Source organism: Nelumbo lutea, chromosome 1, assembly GCF_056320005.1.
Source record: "Nelumbo lutea isolate HS-2025 chromosome 1, American lotus-T2T, whole genome shotgun sequence".
Lineage (NCBI taxonomy): Eukaryota > Viridiplantae > Streptophyta > Magnoliopsida > Proteales > Nelumbonaceae > Nelumbo > Nelumbo lutea.
Window position 1 is genome coordinate 109,539,193 of NC_142684.1, and position 21,812 is coordinate 109,561,004.

The following is a 21,812-nucleotide window of genomic DNA, read 5'->3' on the forward strand; positions in this document are numbered from 1 at the left end:
TATCTGCATTAGAATGATGTGGGCTGGAACTACTACTTGTTTTCTTAGAGTGGCGAGACTAATGGGCCCTGGATCCTTGGACATCTAACCTTGAATATGCACCTTTGATTTTTCCACCTGAAAGTCCATTGTGAGGCGGGCCCAGTCACATATGATAACCAAGACATGGTACAATTGTATCTATGAGAACCGACACATGGCACAATTGTATTGGTGCTGTTACTCTCATAGTTTGAGAGGATGCAAGGCCGATTAAAACTTGCAAGGATACTTCTGGATATTCTTTTGTCCACTGCTCCATTCTTGGTTATCCACCGGCTCGCCAATGTCAGTTGGTTCCTCTGTGTTCTCAATTTCGGGCTGAAGGAAGAATACCTGCTTGATCTTACAACAATGGTCAAATTTGTCTCCACAAGCGTAAGAAAGGCCCCTTTCTCGACGGGCTTGCATCTCGGCCCAGGTTAACCTCTTGGCTGGGGCGAGTGGGCCTGAACTGGAGTTGGCTTCCTTGCCCATGATTCCCACTCCTAGTCTTGAATCTGGTTTGCCCAAGATACCAAGTTCCGGATTCGGTATACCTAGTCTAACTGCGTCTCCTAGAGGTCGATTAATTCTTCTTGCTCGATTCAGTTTATCCTCATGGAGTCGAACTAAGGTTGTTGCATCAAGAACGGTGGTAGGTTGCATGGCTTTAACCTCCAGTTGCAGTTCTTCTTTTAGTTTGCCAACAAAGCTGCTAACAAATGCATTTTCCGCCCACCCTTGCACGCACACAGCCAATCTTTCGAATGCCATCTGGTAATCTTGAACGGAGCCGGCCTGTCGTAATTTGGCAAGGCTTTCATCATAGTTTTCAAAGGTCAATGCTCCAAATCTCATTGTTAAGGCATCTGTGAAGTTCGCCCATGTGGCTCTTGGATGTCATCGCCGGTACCACTAGTACCAAATGATTGCTTCTCCTTCCAGGTGCACAGAAGCCAGGGGAACACGATCAGGTCCAGGCATGTCATGATAATCGAAATACCTTTCTGTTCGAAGAAGCCAAATGTTGGATCACCCCCTGCGAAGATGGGGAACTCGATTCTTGTTGTTCTGTTGGTTCTTGATCCGCTCCATTGACTGGTATCGCTGCGTTCTTCTTGCCCTTCTTGATTCGAAACCCAGTGGTATCTGCTCCAGTCGTCCGAGCAAGGATGCAAAGCTCTTCTTCATTTCATTAATGTCTGCCGACATTCGCTGCATCTCCCCTTCCATGTTTTCGACCCTATTGTCCATCGAGGACAACCTTGTGCTCGACATCTTAGTTCTGATACGAACTTGTTAGGTAACTGCCTAACGTAGGACTCTTCGAGGGAGGCTACCTCCTGAAGCGAGAGAGAGAGAGAGAGAGAATTCCGAGAATCAACCCTGTTCCCTTCTGATATTTTTTTCCTTATTTATAACTGTGATACAATCAGTTACACCCGCCTATCCACTTGTACAGTTCTGTTATGTATTCTGTTCGAGTGGTTGGCTTTCAGTTGAATTGTTTAAAGGCTGACGTGGCCTTTTCTTATACACTTGTCTCCCTGTTTGTGTCTTAGTAGACTTTGACAACAGTGGTAAGCTTGAATCTATCTAGACCCATTTCCTTCTTATGCTTTAGGAAGTGCAAAGAAATTAGAAGAGAACTATAACATATTTTGTGCATATCATGTGCAGGAAGCTTCAAAACAGCCGAGGTTGTTTTTCTTTTCAAAACAGACATGCTTTTTCCGGGGTGGGGTTGAGGAGCTGCTGGTGGTTTGTTGTCGGTCAACAATTTCGTCTAACGTCCGTGGCTGCTTCTATGAGTTTGAAATTTTAAATCTTGTGGAAAGTTCTTGCTCTAGGTGAATGTATGATTTCATATCAGTTCCGTCCATTTCTGAAAAACACAAGTCATGATCCTCCTGTGATACTACTATGCGGCTTGACCTAGTACGTAACATGGTTGAATACTGTCTTCTTTACTTCTTTATAATATTTGTTTCAATAATGGAGTGAAAAAAGGGGAAAAATAAACAAAGCAATTTTTTCCTACTCAACTACAAAGTATACTTCTTTCTTGCAAACGCCAATAACTGATTCTGCTGGTCTGGCATTTTAGTCCTGAATAAACACCATCAGATAGCCATCCATGTCTAGTGTTAAAAGAAGAAAACCTCTTCTAATAAAGGTAATTTGTGCCGGAAGGTACCGAATGTACAGTTGAGAGCAAGGGAGTAATTTGATTGTAAATCATGTCTAAGCCATCTGATTCCATGTTCAGGTTCTGTAACTCATGTTACTTGAAACATTAGTCCACAATCGACTGATGTAAAATCATTGAATTTCTTCAAACCATTCTCAAATTTACTGGTGTGGAAGAAAGAAGATCAGGCAAGGTGACCAGCTTTCAGTCACCATCAAAAGATAAAATTCTGTAAATTTCAACAGAATTATCATAACCTTGTATCTATGTAGCCTCTGCACATGCAGCAGGGATCTGAAAGAAAGCTTGGTACAGATGGGTAACTGTCTTCTTCAACGAATAACTTCTTAGTAATTAACTCCAAGAAGAAACCAATGATCCATCCCTCCAGAAGATAATTATGAGTTGTTTGAGTCAAAAACTTGGTACAGATGCTTGAGTTCTACCTTCCAGAGAGGATGGTTTTGCTAATTGTGGAAAAAGTTGTGATCCAACCACAAATCTGATACCACTCATTGGCTAACGAGTGATGAACACAGTTTATCCAGTACGGATGCCCCAAGAGAAGTATCACCCTTGTGCAAAACCTCTCCCTGGATCCTTGAAGAATTGCTACAATAATAGGAGTAAAAAAGGAGGAAGCCACAAGGGCACCATGAACCGTCCTGAGGCTTGTATGCAACAATTATTCCACCTAAAATATATAACACTAACAGATTGAAATATCACATAGAATTGAACTCAAAATATCATCAAATCCATTAGGTTGCTTACAAATAACCATCCAAACTGACTAACAAAAATATAAATATACAAATTAAACAACTCTTTATTAACTTCTGAAATTAACAAACAAAAATAATTTTTAATCCAATTATGAGGTAAAATGGCTCCCCAAAAGTAGTTATTCAATCCAATTGATAACCAAACAATTTAAGACCTCCGTCTGATGGGGGAATGATGCTGAACTCTGCTCCTTGACCTCTGCCGACTCTTCTGACTACCACCACCAATGCTGCTCCTATGTCCATTGGAAGAAGATGATCCACCTGGGCTTACCCGCTTCAGTGGCTTTCTGCGTGACCAGCCATTGTTCCCAAGAGCAGCTTTTGCAACACTATCTATGGCCACCTCTCGTGCCCTCTGTGGTTTGATGGGCTGCTTGTTCAGGTAAGTTAGCTGTGGAAGGAGCCCAGAAACTGTCTTCCGTATCTGGTCATCGCCAATATTGCTCTGAATTGGATTCCCCAGCAAATTCAGTGCTAGCAGGGAATTATAATTAGCAACTAGTTGGCCAAGTGCTTTGGCCGTTGTGATCTTGTTGAAGCTTAGATCCAGGACTGTTAGCTTCAAAAGCCTGTGTAGCCCCTCTACATCACTAATCTTGTTTCCCGCCAGATAGAGCTCTTTGATGAGTGTACAGTTAGACAACCCTAAAAACAGTGCAAGCAAGACATTCTTTAGTTAGGCTTTTGTGCTATTTCCGCCATAAATACATGCAATAGGAGAACCCACAAAAGATAGCAGGTTACAAGCATGGTTACCATGGCCAATCCGGGAAATCCTGTTGTAACTGAGATCAAGTACCCTTAAACGCGTCAGCTCCCTGAGGCCCTCAATAGCTGCAATCTTGTTTCTGGACAAATTGAGGATGTGGAGTCCCTTGGGCAGCGAACCTGGAGCAATGTGAACTGCAAATAGAGGAGAAACAAAAGTAAACAGGTTATCATTCTCTACTTTTATTTAGTGATTAAATAAAAGCAACTATTATCCATTTTTCATTAACTCTTTCTTTTTTCATGTGTTGTATTACCTATGAAGTTGCCTGATAAGTTGACAGATCGAAGACTAGAGAATCCAGAGATTGTGGGTATGACTTTCAGGCCCATTCCAGCAATATGAGCCACGGTTGAGGAAGAATTCAGAGACTGGATGACACTGTTGGCATATAAAACCTCCTCTGAGACATTAGCATTAGGGTGTCTGCTCATATATGTCGTGCTTCTTGCTGGGGACAGACTATGTTCAGGAGAAGGAGGAAAGACAAGAGACTCATCACCAGTGTCTTCATCTGTAACCGGAAGAGAGGACTGGGCATCAAGACTGTTTACCCATTCATCAACTCTAGTCAAGGAAGACGATTCTGTACAGAATGCTACCCATTGGTTCTGAGGCCATGAACGGGTACCCCAGATCTGATTGTTACTATAATTTTTGTCAACGCTGCCACTATTTCTGGGTTGTTCAGTGAATGATTCTGGGGAATTCAACTTGCTCAATTCCTTGCTGGCACAGTTCAGCTCCAGCGTATCTGAGTAATACCCACCTTTCTGGTTCGAATCATGGCCAACGGGGAGCAGCTTTGGTTTTACATCCAATGGTTTGTGCAGGTTCCTGTGGCTCCAGAGGAACAACTTCCACCACAACCTTCTACTCCTCGAAGGCAGAATTTGGCTAGAAGAATGTTTTTTCAGAATTACCCTGTCCGCACTGCAAGAGGTTCTAACTGATACCGGACTGCCGTGAATTTCTGGAATGATTTCCACCCCTGTCCCCTTACTTAAATACTTTAAGTTATCAAAAGAATGAGTCCTTAATGGTGGCAATTGATCAGCCATCCTCCTCAGGACGTCGCTTGTTTCAAGGTTGGAGCACGAGCGCTTAAGCTCTGGCGATGCCCAGAATTCTGTCTTCACGATCCCTGGATCACTAACATGTCCGCTTTCGATCACCTCGGTTCCCACTATGGCATCCTTATATGATTTTCTCTCATACTGATTACTCGTTTCATTATCTATTGAATAGTAAGAATCCATCTCTTTGTTCATCGATTGGTCCGTATCCTCTCCGTTAGCTACTTGAGCTTGGAGATTAAAATCAGAGAAATCCCGCTTCATTGACAAGATGTCATCACGCTCATCTTCCCCTTCATAAGAGGCCTCTGTCGCTTCAGCTCCTAGAGGATTTTCCTCGCTAACCACCTTCACCTTGCAGGTGGAGTTTTCCTGGATGCCAAAGGGTACCGAGACACTGAAAGATGTCGAATTTAGTTCCTTGGCATGGGGCTTTTTTACAGGATGTTCCAGCTTTACCTCTACAGTTCCATGCCCCTTGTCGTAATGGGCAAGGTCTGGAGTTCCTTCATAAACCTGATGACAAACAGGGGGAAGAAAACGTTATATGAGGAGGAATTTTGCAAGCAGCAAAAAGAAACAGAGAATCCATTGATTCAAAAAAGGGAACTTCTTACCTTGTACTTCTTCTTCCTTTCACCGCCCAACACACAGAAGCAGTTGAACATGGCCATCAGTTTAGATGATGAATGGGCGGGCTTACTTCGAGAAAAAGAATTTCTCCACAGAGACAACAACACGAACAGATATATATATATATTATGTCCTTTCCCCCTCACCTATTGATACTCACATCCCAAATAGCTGAAAACCGAAATTCTTACAGGCTAAGAACAAAAGAGAAGCAGTGATCACATTGGGAAAGAATAGATTCAAAGAAGATCAGCCATAATCAACGGGGAGGCGCCAAACCAGAGAACGAGACAAAGTGAAAAGGAGAGGAGAAGCGACGAGGGGAGCAAGGATGAATCCTCCCAGAAAAACCCACACCTCCCTTAAGGTGCGAGAAGATATCACTCGAGTGTCGGCCAGAGTGATGAAAGCAACAGCTTCTCACAGGAAGCTCGCTTGAATCCGTTTTCAAAATCTCTCCTGCAACGACGAACAATGAAATGTTTTGGTAACATAAAAATCCAATACCCTTAATAAGACAAATATAGAAGAGAACCTCCATTTCCATTACGAGAAGCTACGATTCAGAAGAATCCAGGAAACACAAACACATAAGGAAATTGGGAGGTTTCTCGGTTCTAACAAAAAAAAAGAATGCAAGGCGGATAAACAGAGAAACCAAGCAAACAATGGATAAAGGCAAGAAAGAACCCAAAAAAGAAATAAAGAATAGGGAACTACCTGTCGAAGCTGTGCAAAATTTACTCCAGAATGAAAGAAAAGCGCGAGGGAGGAAGAGAAGAAGCTCCTGCTCTTTTATTATTCTTCAAAAAATTCTTCAGGTTTTCGCACAAAACTCGGGTTGACGGAGAGCCGTAGAAGATATAGTTAGTGGTCAGCGACTCACCGCGAGAGAAGAGGGGATGTTCGGGTGGTTGGATTAGAGAGAGTCTCTTTGGAAGGAACTAGAAAATAGAATTTTAGAGGAAAATGACAATGACCCACGCGCTGGAAACACGGTATGCTCAATAATATACCAGCCTTTATCATTTATATTTTATTTTTTTGTTTTATTAAAAAGAAAATAATATTAACTTTATAGAAATTATTGGAACACGTGATGCTAAATGAGTGTCGTACACTCGTACTATGTGACTCATTTTGACGGATTTTGCTTTATTTTTTAATTAAGCCAAGACATAACTGCCTAACATTGACTTTAGGGATAAATCTAAGGCGCCGGAAAGATATGATACCGGAAGCACTTCTATTAATACCAACTCATTGGTTATTCCCTTTAATGGCAGCGGTTGGTTGATTATAAATTTTCTGGTATTTGTAAAACAACCATAAAACAACTAAGAAAGATTAATTGCATTATATATTGTGTTTTTGTGCAGTCCGATCTGCTCCTCAGAAGATGCTCTACATTTTCCAGCTGCATATCGAAAACATAAGGAGATGTTCTCAATCCACGGTGGGATGAGATGTGACGTCGATGTGAAGAATACTTTGTGTTGATCCAAATTTTCCACCCTCTTTTTTTTAAGGTTGTATTTGTGTTTGATTGCAGTGCAAATATAAAAAATGTAATTTTTTGTTTAATTTTATTCTACTTTATGTTTTAATTTACTTTATTTATACTGCAATCAGACAAATTAAACTAAATTTTAAAATAAAAATTATCAAAATTTGCATTCAAATTATTTGCACTACCATCGTTTGCATCAATACAAATTTATTTGCATTGCAATCAAACACAGCTTAATTAACTGGGTTTGACTATTAAGATAGTAAAAAAACTTGTAATCAATCAACGGCTATCAAAAGTCATATAGTGTTTTGATTGGTCAAAGCTCCGAAACATAGGTTTTCATTAATTTATTTATGAGCCTTAATTACATTAATTAAAGTTAGACAATTGTTATGGCTGACGGATGGGTCCTCCAGGCCCCAAAGTAACTGTGATCAAATCAGCCCCCACAAGATTGTCCCCCCCACAACGTCCTACAGTACATCTCCGCGTGTATTAAGAATATCTCTCCATAATAATACTAAAAATGATAATATCATTATTGGGAGATGTTAATAATACACGGCAGGAATGTGCTGTAGGACATTATGGGAGACCGATTTGAACTCTAAGTGATGATACGGACTGGGAGAAGAATCTGGCGACAAAATTACAGGTGAAGTTGAAGGTAAAAAGAGGTTGGACTCGGATTAATGTAGAACAAATGCGATCATGTTATTGAAAACCCAAATTCTAATCAGATGCATTCGTGGCTACTTGTAACGTTGGATTTTTTTTTTTTTATAAGAGTCACATTGGATCTTCTCCTTATAAAAATTCTACCCACGTTTACCCACAATATACTATCCCATGCTACCCATAATATACTATATCTTCCCCTGTATAATAATATATAGGAGGAAATGTTCTCTATGTATGTGACTACGATGTTGTATTATGTGGGTAGCGTGAACAGAATTCTTGTGGGCAAAAGATGCGAATTCCAAAAGAGATGCCTCGCCGGAGGAACATGAAATACCAGCATCTCACGCTAGTGTAGCTAGCGGTTGCCTGTGACCTTTATGGCTTTATCCCTCCAACGCTCCGAATTCCTTTCTTCCTCTTCCTCAACATCCAAATTAAAGGACGATCGTCTTACGTCTCTCGCTCTATATATCTACGCGTCCTGCTAACGTTGGGACTCTTGTATGCTCTTTCTTTTTCGGAGAATCACATTGAGGGAAGTGGCATTCGCCGGTAAAGGATGTTTGAGATCTCCTTCCAACAAAAACTGTCCCACATACTTCTATACCTCTATCTGCACACGGCACATCTCACCATAAAATTGGGACGCACCATAATAAAAAATTGGCCACTTGCCCACTTCAGATCTGCTGCCCCCAATTTTTTCTCACATCCGAGCATCACCACCGTGTATTATGACAAGAAAACATTTCTAATGCACAGCTCTTATGTATCGTGAGTAGAGATGTAGAACAGATCCTGGAAGGTTTTTGGGAGATGTGCGGATCATATCATATTGAGACTGTTGGAACGGTTGTTGGGAGGACATTCGGAGGGAGGATATGAAGTCACCCATGATCATATCATATCCGATACGTCAATTTGATATGAAGTCACCCATGAGCTCCTTTCTCAGTTCAGCTCACTAGCTAAACTCCTTCCGGTTGTTTGGTTCACTCACCATCTTCTTACCGTATGTGGACTTAACCGTTTTACAGTGTTGATTACGAAACTCCTCTTTCCAATTTTCCATCGCCAAAATAGAATCTTCTACTAATTTCTTTATATTAGTATATTACTAATTTTTATTATGAATAACAAATGCAAGAACACGAAGGAGATAACGTCCTCTCTTATTATAAGTCAAAGTTTCAGTCTGTCCTCTATTTATGCCTATTCCAGTATGGGCCCCACTTTCTTTCCGAGCCTCGCTCTCATCCTCTCACCACAAGCTGGGTCATTTGAGAAGTTGGTGGTATTGTCACAACACAGCTCAGCTCCTGAGAAATCTGGGAAGATTACCGTGGGCTCCGGCGAAGTTGGTATCAACTTCAATCACTACTAACTTCTTGCTGGGCTCTCAATTTTACCCTAAACTTCGTTACTTATTTCTTATAGCCCTACTAGTTCATGACTCATCGCATCCAAATCACTGAATCAGATGTTTGCATTAGGTTAAAGCTAGTCAAAGAAAACAAAAAACCGAGAGAAAATTAATCCAGTCATCCGACCTAAAACCACACAGAGAATTTTGGACTAATTAACAGCACCCTCGTATATTGTCAAACACATCAAAAACTTCCACAAAAGACCAGCTTCCACCTAATTAAGAACATGAATATTTTTGTTTTCATTTAATTTATTTTTAGAAGTATCACATCATCAGCACAAAACAAAAACAAATTTTGATTTCAGTTTTAGAAACAAAAAAAAAAAAAAAAATACACACGACCAAGAACATATTTTTGCATTTTTATTCGAAGAAAAAATCTATTTTCAAACAAGAAAGTTTTTGATTTATTTATGAAACTAACAAAAAGAAAAACAAATCACACTGTAAAACTCCCCCAAGTGGTCGTCTCGTCAGTCTCTTACATCAGCTAAACCAAACGTTTTAGCATTTTGATTCTCATGGCGGAAGAAATGAAAGAATTGACAAGGTCTCCAATTGAACGAAGTTTCAAAAATTAGCAGAATTGTCCTTATCACACTAAATGGTTCTCCATCTTCATTTAATGCACTATTTTCAAAGAATATATATTATCAAAAAATCTTTATTAATTTAATGCACGAAATGGGACCATTATTAGGGCGCATGCAGTGAGGGTTTGACACCTCTGGGAACTGCTGGAATAACTCCTAGCGTGGTTATTGACAATAGAATGACCTGTCCCCAGAAGGAAAATCTATTCTGTTTCTATATTCTAAAGTCAAAGGAGTGGTTGGTTATGTGAACATCCTCGAGCCATTTCTCCGTCTCTGTCATATTCTTGCAATTATTTAACTAATTATTCCACTAAGGCAAATAAAGTTTTGATTTTCAACCACATATATATAATATATAATATATTCAATTGACTTTGTAGTTTATTTCTATATATAAAAGCTTAGTCTAAAATCATATGAGCGAACAAACCACTATTGTTAGGTTCTCTTACGTTATTGATATCATTTATGTATCATCCTCATTCCACTCCAAGTCTCTAAGGCTTTAGTACCGATGCAATATGCTGGTTCTGGATGGAGCCATATCCCACAAAACTCTGGCAACCTCATTTTCTTTGTCTCAAAATGTTTCACTTTGTGGCTTATATCAAATGATGGCTATGAACCCATCAATCTGTTGGGTCCCATCTAAGAAATTTTTAATTAAAAGGGCGCAAACGTGATGAATTAATTAAAGTTTAGGGCTGAGCCAGGGTTACAAGTAAAATTATTAGCTATTTAGGTATATACATGCATCCGAGGGACTTAAGTGAACAGTCTACTTTCAAGGATTTGGGATACCTAGCAGATCAATTGAGAATTTGAGATATAAATAGCTATATATAATGCTCCTTTCCTTAAAAAATGCAGATGAAACCTTTTATAGAGAGTATATATAAGGAGTCCATATCAATGATCATGGAGCTTTATAATGCTTTTTTTAACATTATATTTGGATTAATGGAGTTAACACCCATGTATAACTGTACTGGATCTTGTATTGACGTGGTTGCTTTGATACAAATAATAGTGGGTGGTGGACCAGTGGAGCTGGTTCAGTTGTAATCGTACGTTGCACATAAACTCCCTTTATTCTCCAATCAATCTTTTATTTCTTTATATAATTGAGAAGATAGGTTTAATTAATATCCAAATAGTGAACCGTTGGATTTCGAAGAATGATGATGTTGCATGGAATCCTATCTATTCATCCAAAGGTCGACCCAAAAATGGAGTGCACCACTGGCGGAGCAAATTAATGGGAATGACGACGAGTTATAAGAACATAACAAAGATATATAAGTTGATATTGATGCTTGGTGATGGTGTGGTAGGTAGCGGCTTAATTAGGTATTTTCCCAACTTATACAGTTAAAATACAAATAACTTTCTCGCATTGTTGACATGCAGACATATTTTACTTTATTAATTTGTATGTAGATTGGTTAATTTGCTTTCTTTAGCTAAGTTTACAGTATTTCAACTAGGCATTAATTATCTGTTTATTTGAAATAAACTTAATTTGTTTTCTTGTTATTTATCAAAATCAATTAAAAAGGATGAAAAACAAAACTTTTGCTGTAAAAGGGGTGGAAATAATAATTGCTGAAATATTTCAAAATGAAAAAACAAAAAAAAATTAATGTCCATTTTATAGAAAAACAAAATGCAGCCTAAATTTCATTAGATGAAATACAAGCATGCGATTCCCACCAGTAACCCATTACCCATCTATATTAATTTATAACCATGCATGCATTAATTAGAGATTAAATATGATTTTGATATTATGATCCATTCAAAATATATTTTAGTGGATGGTGTGCATATCCCAAATGCCACCCATTGGTTAATGGATCTCTCAGCTTATCCATCCATACAAGAGCATGTCGTAGGTCCATGTTTAATGAAAAGGGTTCCGACTAGAATGGGCCCCCTGGCCCATAAGACGATTGTCAACGAGTTTGGACTAGGGGTCAGTCCAGTTTGACCTGGCCCAGAAATTTTGGGTTTGGGCCTGGGTTTTGTGTTCATTTTTGGCCTAAGTCTGGGTTTATATTATGCCTGTAAATTTTAGGGATGGGCTTGGGCTTAGTACTTCAAGCCCAGTCTGCATATATTTAAACTTATACATTTTGTGTATAATGTATATATATGTAAACAAGTTATTTCATATTATATTATATATTTTATATTATAAATATTATAATATGGCATGTATATTTTATATTATATAATGTATAAAATAAATTTATATGCATGTTTGTCATTTAATATAAAATATTATAGATATGTAATGCTTTATATATATATATGAAAGACATTGGCCCAAAATCAGGCCCAGGCCCATGTAAACCTGGGCTAGGGCTTATGTTTTAGGCCTGAAACCCTTGGCCGGACCGGGCCCAGGCCTAAGCTCTAGCCCTTATCATAAGTGCAAAGCCCGACCCGGTCCCGGTGGAAATTGATTTTTTATTTATTGTTTGACAGAAAAAAAGAAGATGCCTTTATGTAGGCCTCTGATGCCACTTTTTTTTAACCCTAAACTTTACTCCAAATGGAAGGACGGTCAGATAAAATTTTATTAACCAGTATGAAATGAAAAAACAGAATATATAGAAGAGGACATAACCCGCCTTGCCCCATATGCCCAATACAAAAAGCACTCATATAGATATATGACATTGAAGATGGTCCTATCTCCTATGGTTGTGCCCAACTGATTGTGCATTCATACTCGTGAGTTTTCATTCCTAGTTTGGTCGATCTTCAAACTTTCTACACTAGCAATTATATACTCTCATGATTTTTAATTTTTATAAGTTTTCATGAAGGGCACAAATTCTTCTTATTGGTAAGACATCTCTCATTGTACGATAAGGGCTGACCTCCCCCTATGATATATATAACTAAAAACCTTATAACCAATCAAGCAGTATTTAATAATTTATTTATTGATTGGTATAGGGGTCTTTGATACCTTATATTCAGTTATCCTACCCTTTGCAGCATCATAGAAAATTGCCTTGTGGTGTTTGTATCGTTCATTTGTTTTTACATGGAGTAGGAGAGAGATAAAATTAATATCTCACATTGTTATTTTATAATAAAAATTGAATAAATACTGAATTTAATATTTTTACAAACCCAATTCATGCTATTGGAACTGTCGTGGATGAACAATAGATAAAGGTTTTGTTAAGCTGTACGTTCTAAACGAGCGAGCTGAGCTAGAGAGGCTAGATCCGATGACTTAGAAACAAGTCATAGACCGATTTGTAGAGGACAAAATAATTGTAGCCAAGTAACGCTAAAGAACTTAAGAGAGTAGAAGAGTTAGCTAGAATACCTCGAGCGGCATGCTCTTAAATACCTATGAAGGTGCGCCATTGTGTTCCTCACTTTTCGGGACATGTGGTGTCCACCAAGGTGATCTTTGACCAAGGTTCTAGGACGATTTCGTGCTTAGGAATGGCAATGGGGCAGGGCGAGGACGGAGAGCCTCTCCCCATCCCCATCTCCGTCCTCGTCCCCATCTCCATCTCCACGAAAATCCCCATCTTCATCCTTGTCCCCATCTTCATTCCCGCTAATCGGGACAAGGTTATCCCTACCCTGTATTTTTTTATAATGTTAATAATTTTATTTTTATTTTTTATTTTATTTAATATTAAAAATAAAATAATTAAAATTTACAATCTAATAAAAAAGATTCAAACATATTCAACCATATTTTTAAAACATTAATATATAGACGTATGTGTACATATATAACATATACATATATATTAGTGGGGAGTGCTCTCCCCATTCCCATCTCCTCCCCACTAACGAGAATGAAAATTTTCTCATCCCAATCTCATAGGGATTGGGAAAATGGGAAAAATTGCCATTCATATCCGTGTTCTTTATCCTGAAAGGCTAAGTCAAGCCTAACATCTTCCATATGTATCCCTTTACGTCTAAGGTTCACAACATATAGTCATGTACAATAGCCATTGTCCCCATGAGTAGCGATGCTCCACATCATTGATCTGGTTAAGGTTGTGCCTTGGTCCTCATTTACGTAAATGCCCTAGTCAAAACCAACCACCAGTCAAAAATCATCAAGTGGCAATAAGCTGGGGGGTAGAATTGTTAATTGATCAAGCTTACAAATCATCAAAAATCGTCAAAGATTGTCAATCACTTAAAAATAAATTTATCAAATAAATAGTAAATACCAATTAAAATAAGTTACTACTTATAAATAATATCTCATTTAATTTCTTAAATCATATTAAAACAATATAAATTAATAATGATTTTCAAACAAAGTAGGTCAGAATAGATTGTCAATTATAAAGATGTAAGACTCATGTTAATTTTTTTTTAATTTAATTTTTATAATTAAATAATAAATTTTAAATTAAATGATAATGTAATTACCCCTTAGTATGGAGTTATTTTCTAGATAAAAATGATAAATCAATTAAATCAAATAAAAAGCCTAACCTAAATGTCGAATATAAATAATTTAAAATTTTAAAATAATTCAGATTTATAATCTCGTACTTATTACAGGGGTCATTCCTAGTTTAACATAAAAAATGACCGAACAAAGGTGAGAAGTGAAACCCATCAGCCTTATCTTTGATGCTCTGAACTTGAGAGAAGTGAGAAGTGAACCCTAGTCGATGTTGCAGTGTTGCTACTTGCCGATCGCTGGTCGCCGTGCACTCACAGTCTCACACCACTCAACCGTCTCAACGCCGGTAATCGTTCGTCTCTCTTCAGCTCTCCTCCTACTTTTTTCTCCCATTTTGCCTTTTCATTTCTACTTAGAGCGAGATCACCTCACACCTCAGTTTTTTTTGTTCTTCATTTCCAGTTCCGCCAAACGCTAGTAATCACAATGTTGCCGCCCCCCATTCCTCAAATCAATTGTTCAAGTTGAAGGTTAGGTAAGTGGTCCAAGAGACAGAGACACAACTGAGATCTGAGATTTCAAATGAATCGAATCAAATCTGTATTGGATATCCAATGAAATGATTCGAGTTGAATTCAAACAGAGAAATATAGAATCCGACGTATTCAAATTCGAATTCAAACCATATAAAATTTTATTGAATTGAATTCGAATCCAATCCAATTTATTTGCACCCTTAATTGGTGGATAGTGAACCACTGTGGCGCATTCAAATATTGTTGGTAGATTGCACAAGTTTATTATCTTTCCTTTCAATAGTCGCATCTTAGTATCAATGTAAAGAGATTAACTAATAATTATTTTTGAAGGCAATGGCTAATTTCATTAAGAATGCTCATAATCTCAAATACAATCCATGAGAGTATAATCAGCAATAAAAGTCAAAAATAAAAAATAAAAGATAAATTCATACCAAATTACTTATAAAAAAACAAACCCTGAGTAATGGGAGAAAAATATTGTAAAAAATATGCAAATGGCACAAAATGATGGAAGCATCAATAAAGGATGATTAACCTCAAATAGAGTCAAAACTCAGCAAGGAACTCTCAAAATGGGGATAAACATAATAATGATTATTAAAGTCATCCCTTCAATTGCAATCACAACTAAAAACTTCAAACTTGGCAGTAGGTGTGGATTCGAACCGAATAGTACGAGACTTGAGCTCAACTTGCCAAGGTAGTACAAGGCTTAAGCTTGAGGTCAGCTCAACTCAGAAACTTGTAAGCTTGAGCTCGGCTTGGCTCGAGCTCGATTTAAAAAAAATATATTTTATAAAAATAAAAATTTATATATAAATATTATTTTTTATTTGATATTTTAAAAATTAAAAATTATTATATATATTATTTTTTATAATTTTATTATATATATATAGTTTGAGCTCGACTCGAAACTTGATTAAAATCAAACCGAATTAAACTTGAATAATTCGTGATCAAAAAGCTAGACTTGTGACCACCCCCACTTGGTAGGTGGAAATGAGACGGCCAACCATTGTCTACGTACATCTTGGAAATGAGAAAAAGGCAATCCTTTCCAATGTTTAAAATCATTTATAACTGATTATTACAAAAAAAAAAAAAATCATCATAAGTGTCACGTCCCCACTGATCCCAAAAAAATGCCAAAAAGGGTTCCTCCCATAACCGATAGGCTAAAAAATGTAAGAGAGTGAACGGAAACAATTGGACTGTACGGAAAAAATTTATGCCAAAACAAAGAATATGTGGATCTTAAAATAATATCGTCATTAAAAGCATCCACGTATACCTCCCCTGAACAGACGTCACTATACAGATCGGTGTTAATAATAACAACATTTTCAACCTTTATAAGCCATAGATACAAGATTCAAAGCATCAATATTATCGGCACATATTAACCGATCTGTATCATGTCGATGACTTTCCGATGCGCTCTTCCCGTTACAAGAAAAACGGTCTAAACCGGCGGTTTAGACCCAGCGGTCTTAATGACCGCCACTATGCGGGAGATCGGATGTGCGCCTCTAGCCATTAACTCTCCATTCGATCTAACTACTTAGAGTCCCTAACCTCATGATCTCTCACTCTCCAAAGTGAAATCCCCTATCAAATCCATTCATCCAACGCACTGCATTTTTTGGATGATTCCTCTGGTATGCCCGTGGCCGAACTGCAGTTTGTCTCTCAATTCCTTCCCTAGGATCTCAACGCCATTTATATTTTTATCTTGCTCAAAAACTCGAATTGTTAATCCATTTCACAATGTTTTTGTTTGGCTTGTTTTGTTTAGGGATATACTTGTATGCCTAATGTCGATTGAATCAAGGGAGTTGTTGGCCGTCGGCCATCTTCATGGTATCCCTTCAAGCCCCTCTAGTAAGGCAAGGCGATCCCTCCCTGTTTATCCTATTAATTCCAAGCAGCAATTTATACTTGATTGGATTATCTTCACTAGATTCATTCTGCCCCTTGTGCCACTTGTCTTGTAAATGGCAAGTATGAGACTTCCATGTGATTTTTGTTTTGATGCTTGTTGTGTGTGATGGTTTGCAACACATGGCTAAAGAAGTCTGGAGCTCTTATATGTTTTTGATGACTTAATTATGCTCCCAAGCTGATATATTTCTGCTTTAATAAGTCTACCATCATGCTTCATGTTTTCATTCACTAGGATATCTATGTTATGTTATATGTAGATGTCCCTCGTATTCTTGAGCTCTTATATGTTTTTGATGACTTAATTATGCTCCTTTAACCTCTTTGCCAAGCTGATATATTTCTGCTTTAATAAGTCTACCATCATGCTTCATGTTTTCATTCACTAGGATATCTATGTTATGTTATATGTAGATGTCCCTCGTATTCTTGAGCTCTTATATGTTTTTGATGACTTAATTATGCTCCTTTAACCTCTTTGCCAAGCTGATATATTTCTGCTTTAATAAGTCTACCATCATGCTTCATGTTTTCATTCACTAGGATATCTATGTTATGTTATATGTAGATGTCCCTCGTATTCTTGCGCTGGTTTGAGAATTTGTTCTATAGAATACTATCTTCTTTTCCTATCCAAAATTTTCTCAGAAACCAAGCACATCAATAACACCAATATGCATCATAACCTAAGAGATAAAAATAGTTGATTAAAATAAATATTTACATTTTGTGAAATAAAACTAAACCGCCATTTTGCTTGTTCCTTTAGTGCTTTGTTGAACTAGATAATGGTTACCTATTCTATTGTATGGATTATTCTAAAAATGATCAAGTCTTGCATTTAGTAGGATTCGAAGCTTCTCTAAAAGAGTTAGCTTCATGCTTCCTTGTATTTCTATTGATTTTTTTTATAGATAAAAAATATGTATTTCTATTCATTGGATACTCCACTTATTCCTTGGTTCAGGCTAATTGTTGTGATTTGACTATTGCAGGAGCTAACAGAAAAACCTCCAGCAGGGGAAGTACAATCATGTTCTACTTTGTTAATTGCAAATCTGGGTCCAAATTGCACTGAAGAAGAACTGAAGCAAGCATTGTCTCAGTAAGTTTCAGACATGTCCACACTCCACACTTTCATTTCTGCTTTGATTGCATCCATTTTGGTCTCATCAAATGCTTTATTCTAGCAAGCCAAACTTTTTACATGTTTATTTTTTCCGTTTTGCTCATCTTAGATTTTAGTAGCACAGACTATGATAACTTATCTTTGTCATGGTAGATTTCCTGGATTCTATGTACTTAAGATGAGAGCCAAGGGTGGCATGCTAGTTGCTTTTGCTGATTTTGAGGTATACATGCTTTCTGTTCCAGCAACTGTTAGTTTGGATTTTATATAAATGACTGTTTGTTTTAAGGGGAACAAGCTCTTTGAAGCCTAGTTAAGACCTAAATTGTAAATTATGATATCTTTTATGGGAAATCTACTTACCTGGAAGAACTGAATTATATATCCCATGATGTTGAGGATTAGCTAAATAGTTTGCATTGAACTTTCCCATGTAGAGTTCACAATTGTTTTTGACAAGGGGCTTCTTCTGCGAATCTATGTTTCTCAGTTAACACAACCTCATTTGTTGATGTTGTTTTGGGGTTTATGATTAATTTCAATACGTGCAAGGTGCATGGTGCATCTGTACATGGGAATAATTACAACTTATCTGATGCAAGGGAAAACACCTTTTTCCTTTTCCTTTGAGGGAGGGGTTGGTGAGTGGAATTGGTTGGAGGAGGAAAAGGAAATTATACACATGTTTTTATGTTTTCAAATGATAATAGTACAATCTCAAACCCTGCAAGGCTGCAACCAGAAATGGATAAAGCTCTTATCCACAATTTACTTTACCCAGGCAGAGCTAGCTTTGCAGGTAGTTGGGGAAAATAAGGAATTGGGTAGGGAAAAATGGGGGGTGCAAGAAATTTCTGAGGGGGGAAGATAGTTTTGTCATCATTTATATGGAAATGCCAGATCTCTCTATCAGAAAAGGTGGTTGAAGAGGTGCTTTTGTTTCCAATTCTAGATTTTTGTCCAAGCTGTTTCAAGTTTGTTGTGAAAGTTATATTTTGTCTACGTATGGTGAAAGAGGAGGTGGATTTTGATTGCTAGTTGGGTTCAGATTGTTGAGTGTTTCCTCAACACTCTCTTTGTAATCTATTTTTATTTTAATAAATCATCTATTGTCGTACGCCAAAAAATAAAAACAAGAATGTTATCAGGCATTCAAGTATAGAATTTGTAAGCATGTCAAGTTTCTAAATCTGTTGCTAAATTCTAGAACATTCCACATAAATTTGATAACCAATTAGAGTATAGCAGGGGAGTCATCATGTACGTAAGCAGTACATAAGATAAACAATAAGCTATAGTTTTGACACATGGAAGACTGTCTGAGCTTTTTGCCACATTGCAGCTTTTTCCTTTTTTTAATCTGAAATCAAATCTTAGTTTTTGTGTAAATATGTATGTTGCAACGTGATGTTCTGTTTATTTTTGCAGTGGATCCCTCTGAGAAATCTGTAGAAATAATGAGGAAGTTCTTAGAGCAGTATGCTCGCATATCAGGAACATATTTCTGTGTTGATAAAGGAGTCACTTCTGTTGTTATCAAGGTTTGTTGAAGTGCTTAGCAGTAGTACATTTCAGAGTGATGAGATCAAAATCTTTTAATATGTCAGCAATGCCTCAAATTCTTTATCATCCAACCCTTCTTGATTAATCAGCCTTTTCAAAAACATATATACAAACTTACTTTAGAGTCATTTGTATTTAAGACTAAAAAACAGTATTAGATTTTTGTGAACATTCTAAAACCTGGGCCAGCCAAGATGCTTGGACTGTTTGACCAGGGAAGAAAATATCTAGGATGATTTGCCATTATCATAGTCATGGGTAACGCACCCTAATATGCCCCCAGCTACATATCGAAGTTGACTTGTGAATAGAATTTTTAACCATCTGTAGAATGCACTTATGCACAAGCGGCAGGTGATGCATTTTTTGCTTGTCCAATTGATCTGAAATTGTTTAGATGCCAATTGCTTCTATGAGAAGCTGATAAGGAGTCAGTAAGCCACCCATTTATCGATTATATTATTTGGAGGAACTTACCTGGTCTGTAATTTCTGGTACCAAGCTCTTCAGTTCAGGATATGTCTATGTCTATGTCTATGATCTTCTAAAAATTGGTGTAAAAACCATTAGTTCTAGGACAAAAGGAGATGCTTAATGTATGTTGGTATTTGAGACTTTACTAGAATCTTTCATGATAATTCGGGGCTTGCTTAATCTGTCGATAAAGATGCCTTTATAGACAGTACCATGGTAGTTAGACTAGCATATTCAAGAATCAAGATTGTTAAGATTTTGAGACTTGGTAACAGAGGAGCTTTACTCATTGACTCAGGGCTTCAAATTATCGATATATATGGGTTGTCAGAGGTTTGTATTGACAGCAAAGTTGAGGCCAATAGGCTTTTTTTTTATAACCTAGGGGTTTGCCCAGGGAAAACTCGGTGATGCTCAGTGGTAAAGCTAAGGTGATTTCTGTTACATTTTCCTTTTTCTTTTTGTTAGACACAGACATAGTACACTTGTAAGCTAAAATATGTATATTTTATTAATGCAATAAGTTATGTATTAAAAATATTCTATATGAATGGGGTTCTTGAGATGAAAATAAGGAAGATTATTATATTGAAGGGTACTAAGGTTCCAAAGCAAAAGGATTACTAGAGATAATCAGCTTTAAGGATCATATATAATAATAATAATAATAATATACTATATACTATATAAGAAGGTACTTCTCTATTCTTAGATTTTTACTTTGTTTCTCACTGGATATACTGGTTCCTTCACCTCTTGTACTAGTATGAAATTCTGGGTATAACTAAAGAAATCAAATTTGGATATATAATTTTTGATTGGTAGGGATAGAGACAAACATAAACCTTTGCGTTCCAACTCTTTGATCCTTGAACATTCTATTTACCTATCTATGCATACTTTCTCAGTTGAGAATTGATAACTGATTTCCATCAGTATTTGTTTGTCCTTTCTAGAGTGAATTCTAGAAACTGAAAATTCACCGTGCATTTTGTCTCAAAGTTCAGGGTGACATCTAGAAATAATCTCCATTAATATAGAGAAGCATGTCATTGTTAATTTTCAAAAAAGAAAACAAGCATGTAGTTGTTAGTTTTACACTTTAATTTTATCAAAGCACTTAAGCTTAAACTCTCCTGTTATTTTATCTCTACAGGTACTTCTCTTATGAGCACTTTTATGTCATATAATGCAAGTTTTGGGAACCTGGATCTACATGCCTTACATCTCTACTATCAGGAGATGGGGAGGCCCATATGCCTTACATCTCTACTGAACGCATGGATGAGTTCTCCTGCACAACTGCTTCATTGGATGCAAAAGTGGAGCATTTCAATAGCCAGCCAGGCAAAGTCGTAGAAGGTTAAACCATTATGTTAAGAAGTGGATTTGCATTGAAAGATGCGTTATATTATTCAAGAAGATTTTTTTAAATGCCTTGTACTTTTTTTTATGTTAATTGAATATTGTATTTAAGCAATTTGTTTTGGATATTATAATAATTAATAATTTAATGAAAAGTTTTTTATTTTTAATTTACATTTTTGTTATTTAAATTGTTTTTTATGCATTATTAGCCACGAGATTTGTATTAAATAGGTACCAAAAAATGTTGAAATCAAATTGATATAAATAATATAAAAATTAAAAAAACAAAGCCGGTGGTCATACAACTGTCATCTTAGACTGTTAGACAAGACCTAAGGCGATGGTCCAAACAGATCTAAGTTGGCGGTCAAGACTGCCACCTAAAAATGGAAGCAACATTTCAATGGACCTAAGGTGGCAGTCCAAACATACCTAAGTCGGCGGTTCAGACCGCCACCTAAAGACAAAAATAACATTTCAACGGATCTAAGGTGGCGGTCCAAACAAATCTAAGCCGGCAGTTAGGATCACCGCCACCTTTATCAACTCTGGGCCGACGGTTCTATTATACTGCCACTTTGGGGACAATTGAACCGTATTGGATTGGCCTGCGACAGTCTTTTTATGTTTAAGCCGGTAGTCTTGACCTAAGCTGGTAGAGGTTTAGGGGGCAAACTAAAGACC

The 21,812-nt window shown here is 37.1% G+C and overlaps 1 protein-coding gene and 1 long non-coding RNA gene across 3 annotated transcripts; one reads left to right on the plus strand and one right to left on the minus strand.

The window, feature by feature from the left end:
- Positions 1 to 2,929: 2,929 nt before the first annotated feature.
- Positions 2,930 to 6,484, minus strand: LOC148876736 (uncharacterized). The gene is made up of 5 exons (XM_088966412.1): positions 6,199 to 6,484; positions 5,463 to 5,937; positions 4,026 to 5,361; positions 3,757 to 3,903; positions 2,930 to 3,645 (listed from the first exon to the last, which is right to left on the minus strand). Exons 2-5 carry the CDS (start codon positions 5,517 to 5,519, stop codon positions 3,146 to 3,148), a joined length of 2,040 nt encoding a protein of 679 aa, XP_088822538.1. The 5' UTR covers positions 5,520 to 5,937; positions 6,199 to 6,484; the 3' UTR covers positions 2,930 to 3,145.
- An 11,103-nt stretch (positions 6,485 to 17,587) lies between these two features.
- On the plus strand, positions 17,588 to 21,297 carry LOC148876737 (uncharacterized). 2 transcript variants are annotated; one of them, XR_016110454.1, is made up of 4 exons: positions 17,588 to 17,699; positions 17,877 to 17,946; positions 19,152 to 19,264; positions 20,917 to 21,297. It is a non-coding gene; the product is annotated as an uncharacterized LOC148876737 (long non-coding RNA). The 2 variants fall into 2 exon arrangements; XR_016110448.1 differs by lacking the exon at positions 19,152 to 19,264.
- Positions 21,298 to 21,812: the final 515 nt, after the last annotated feature.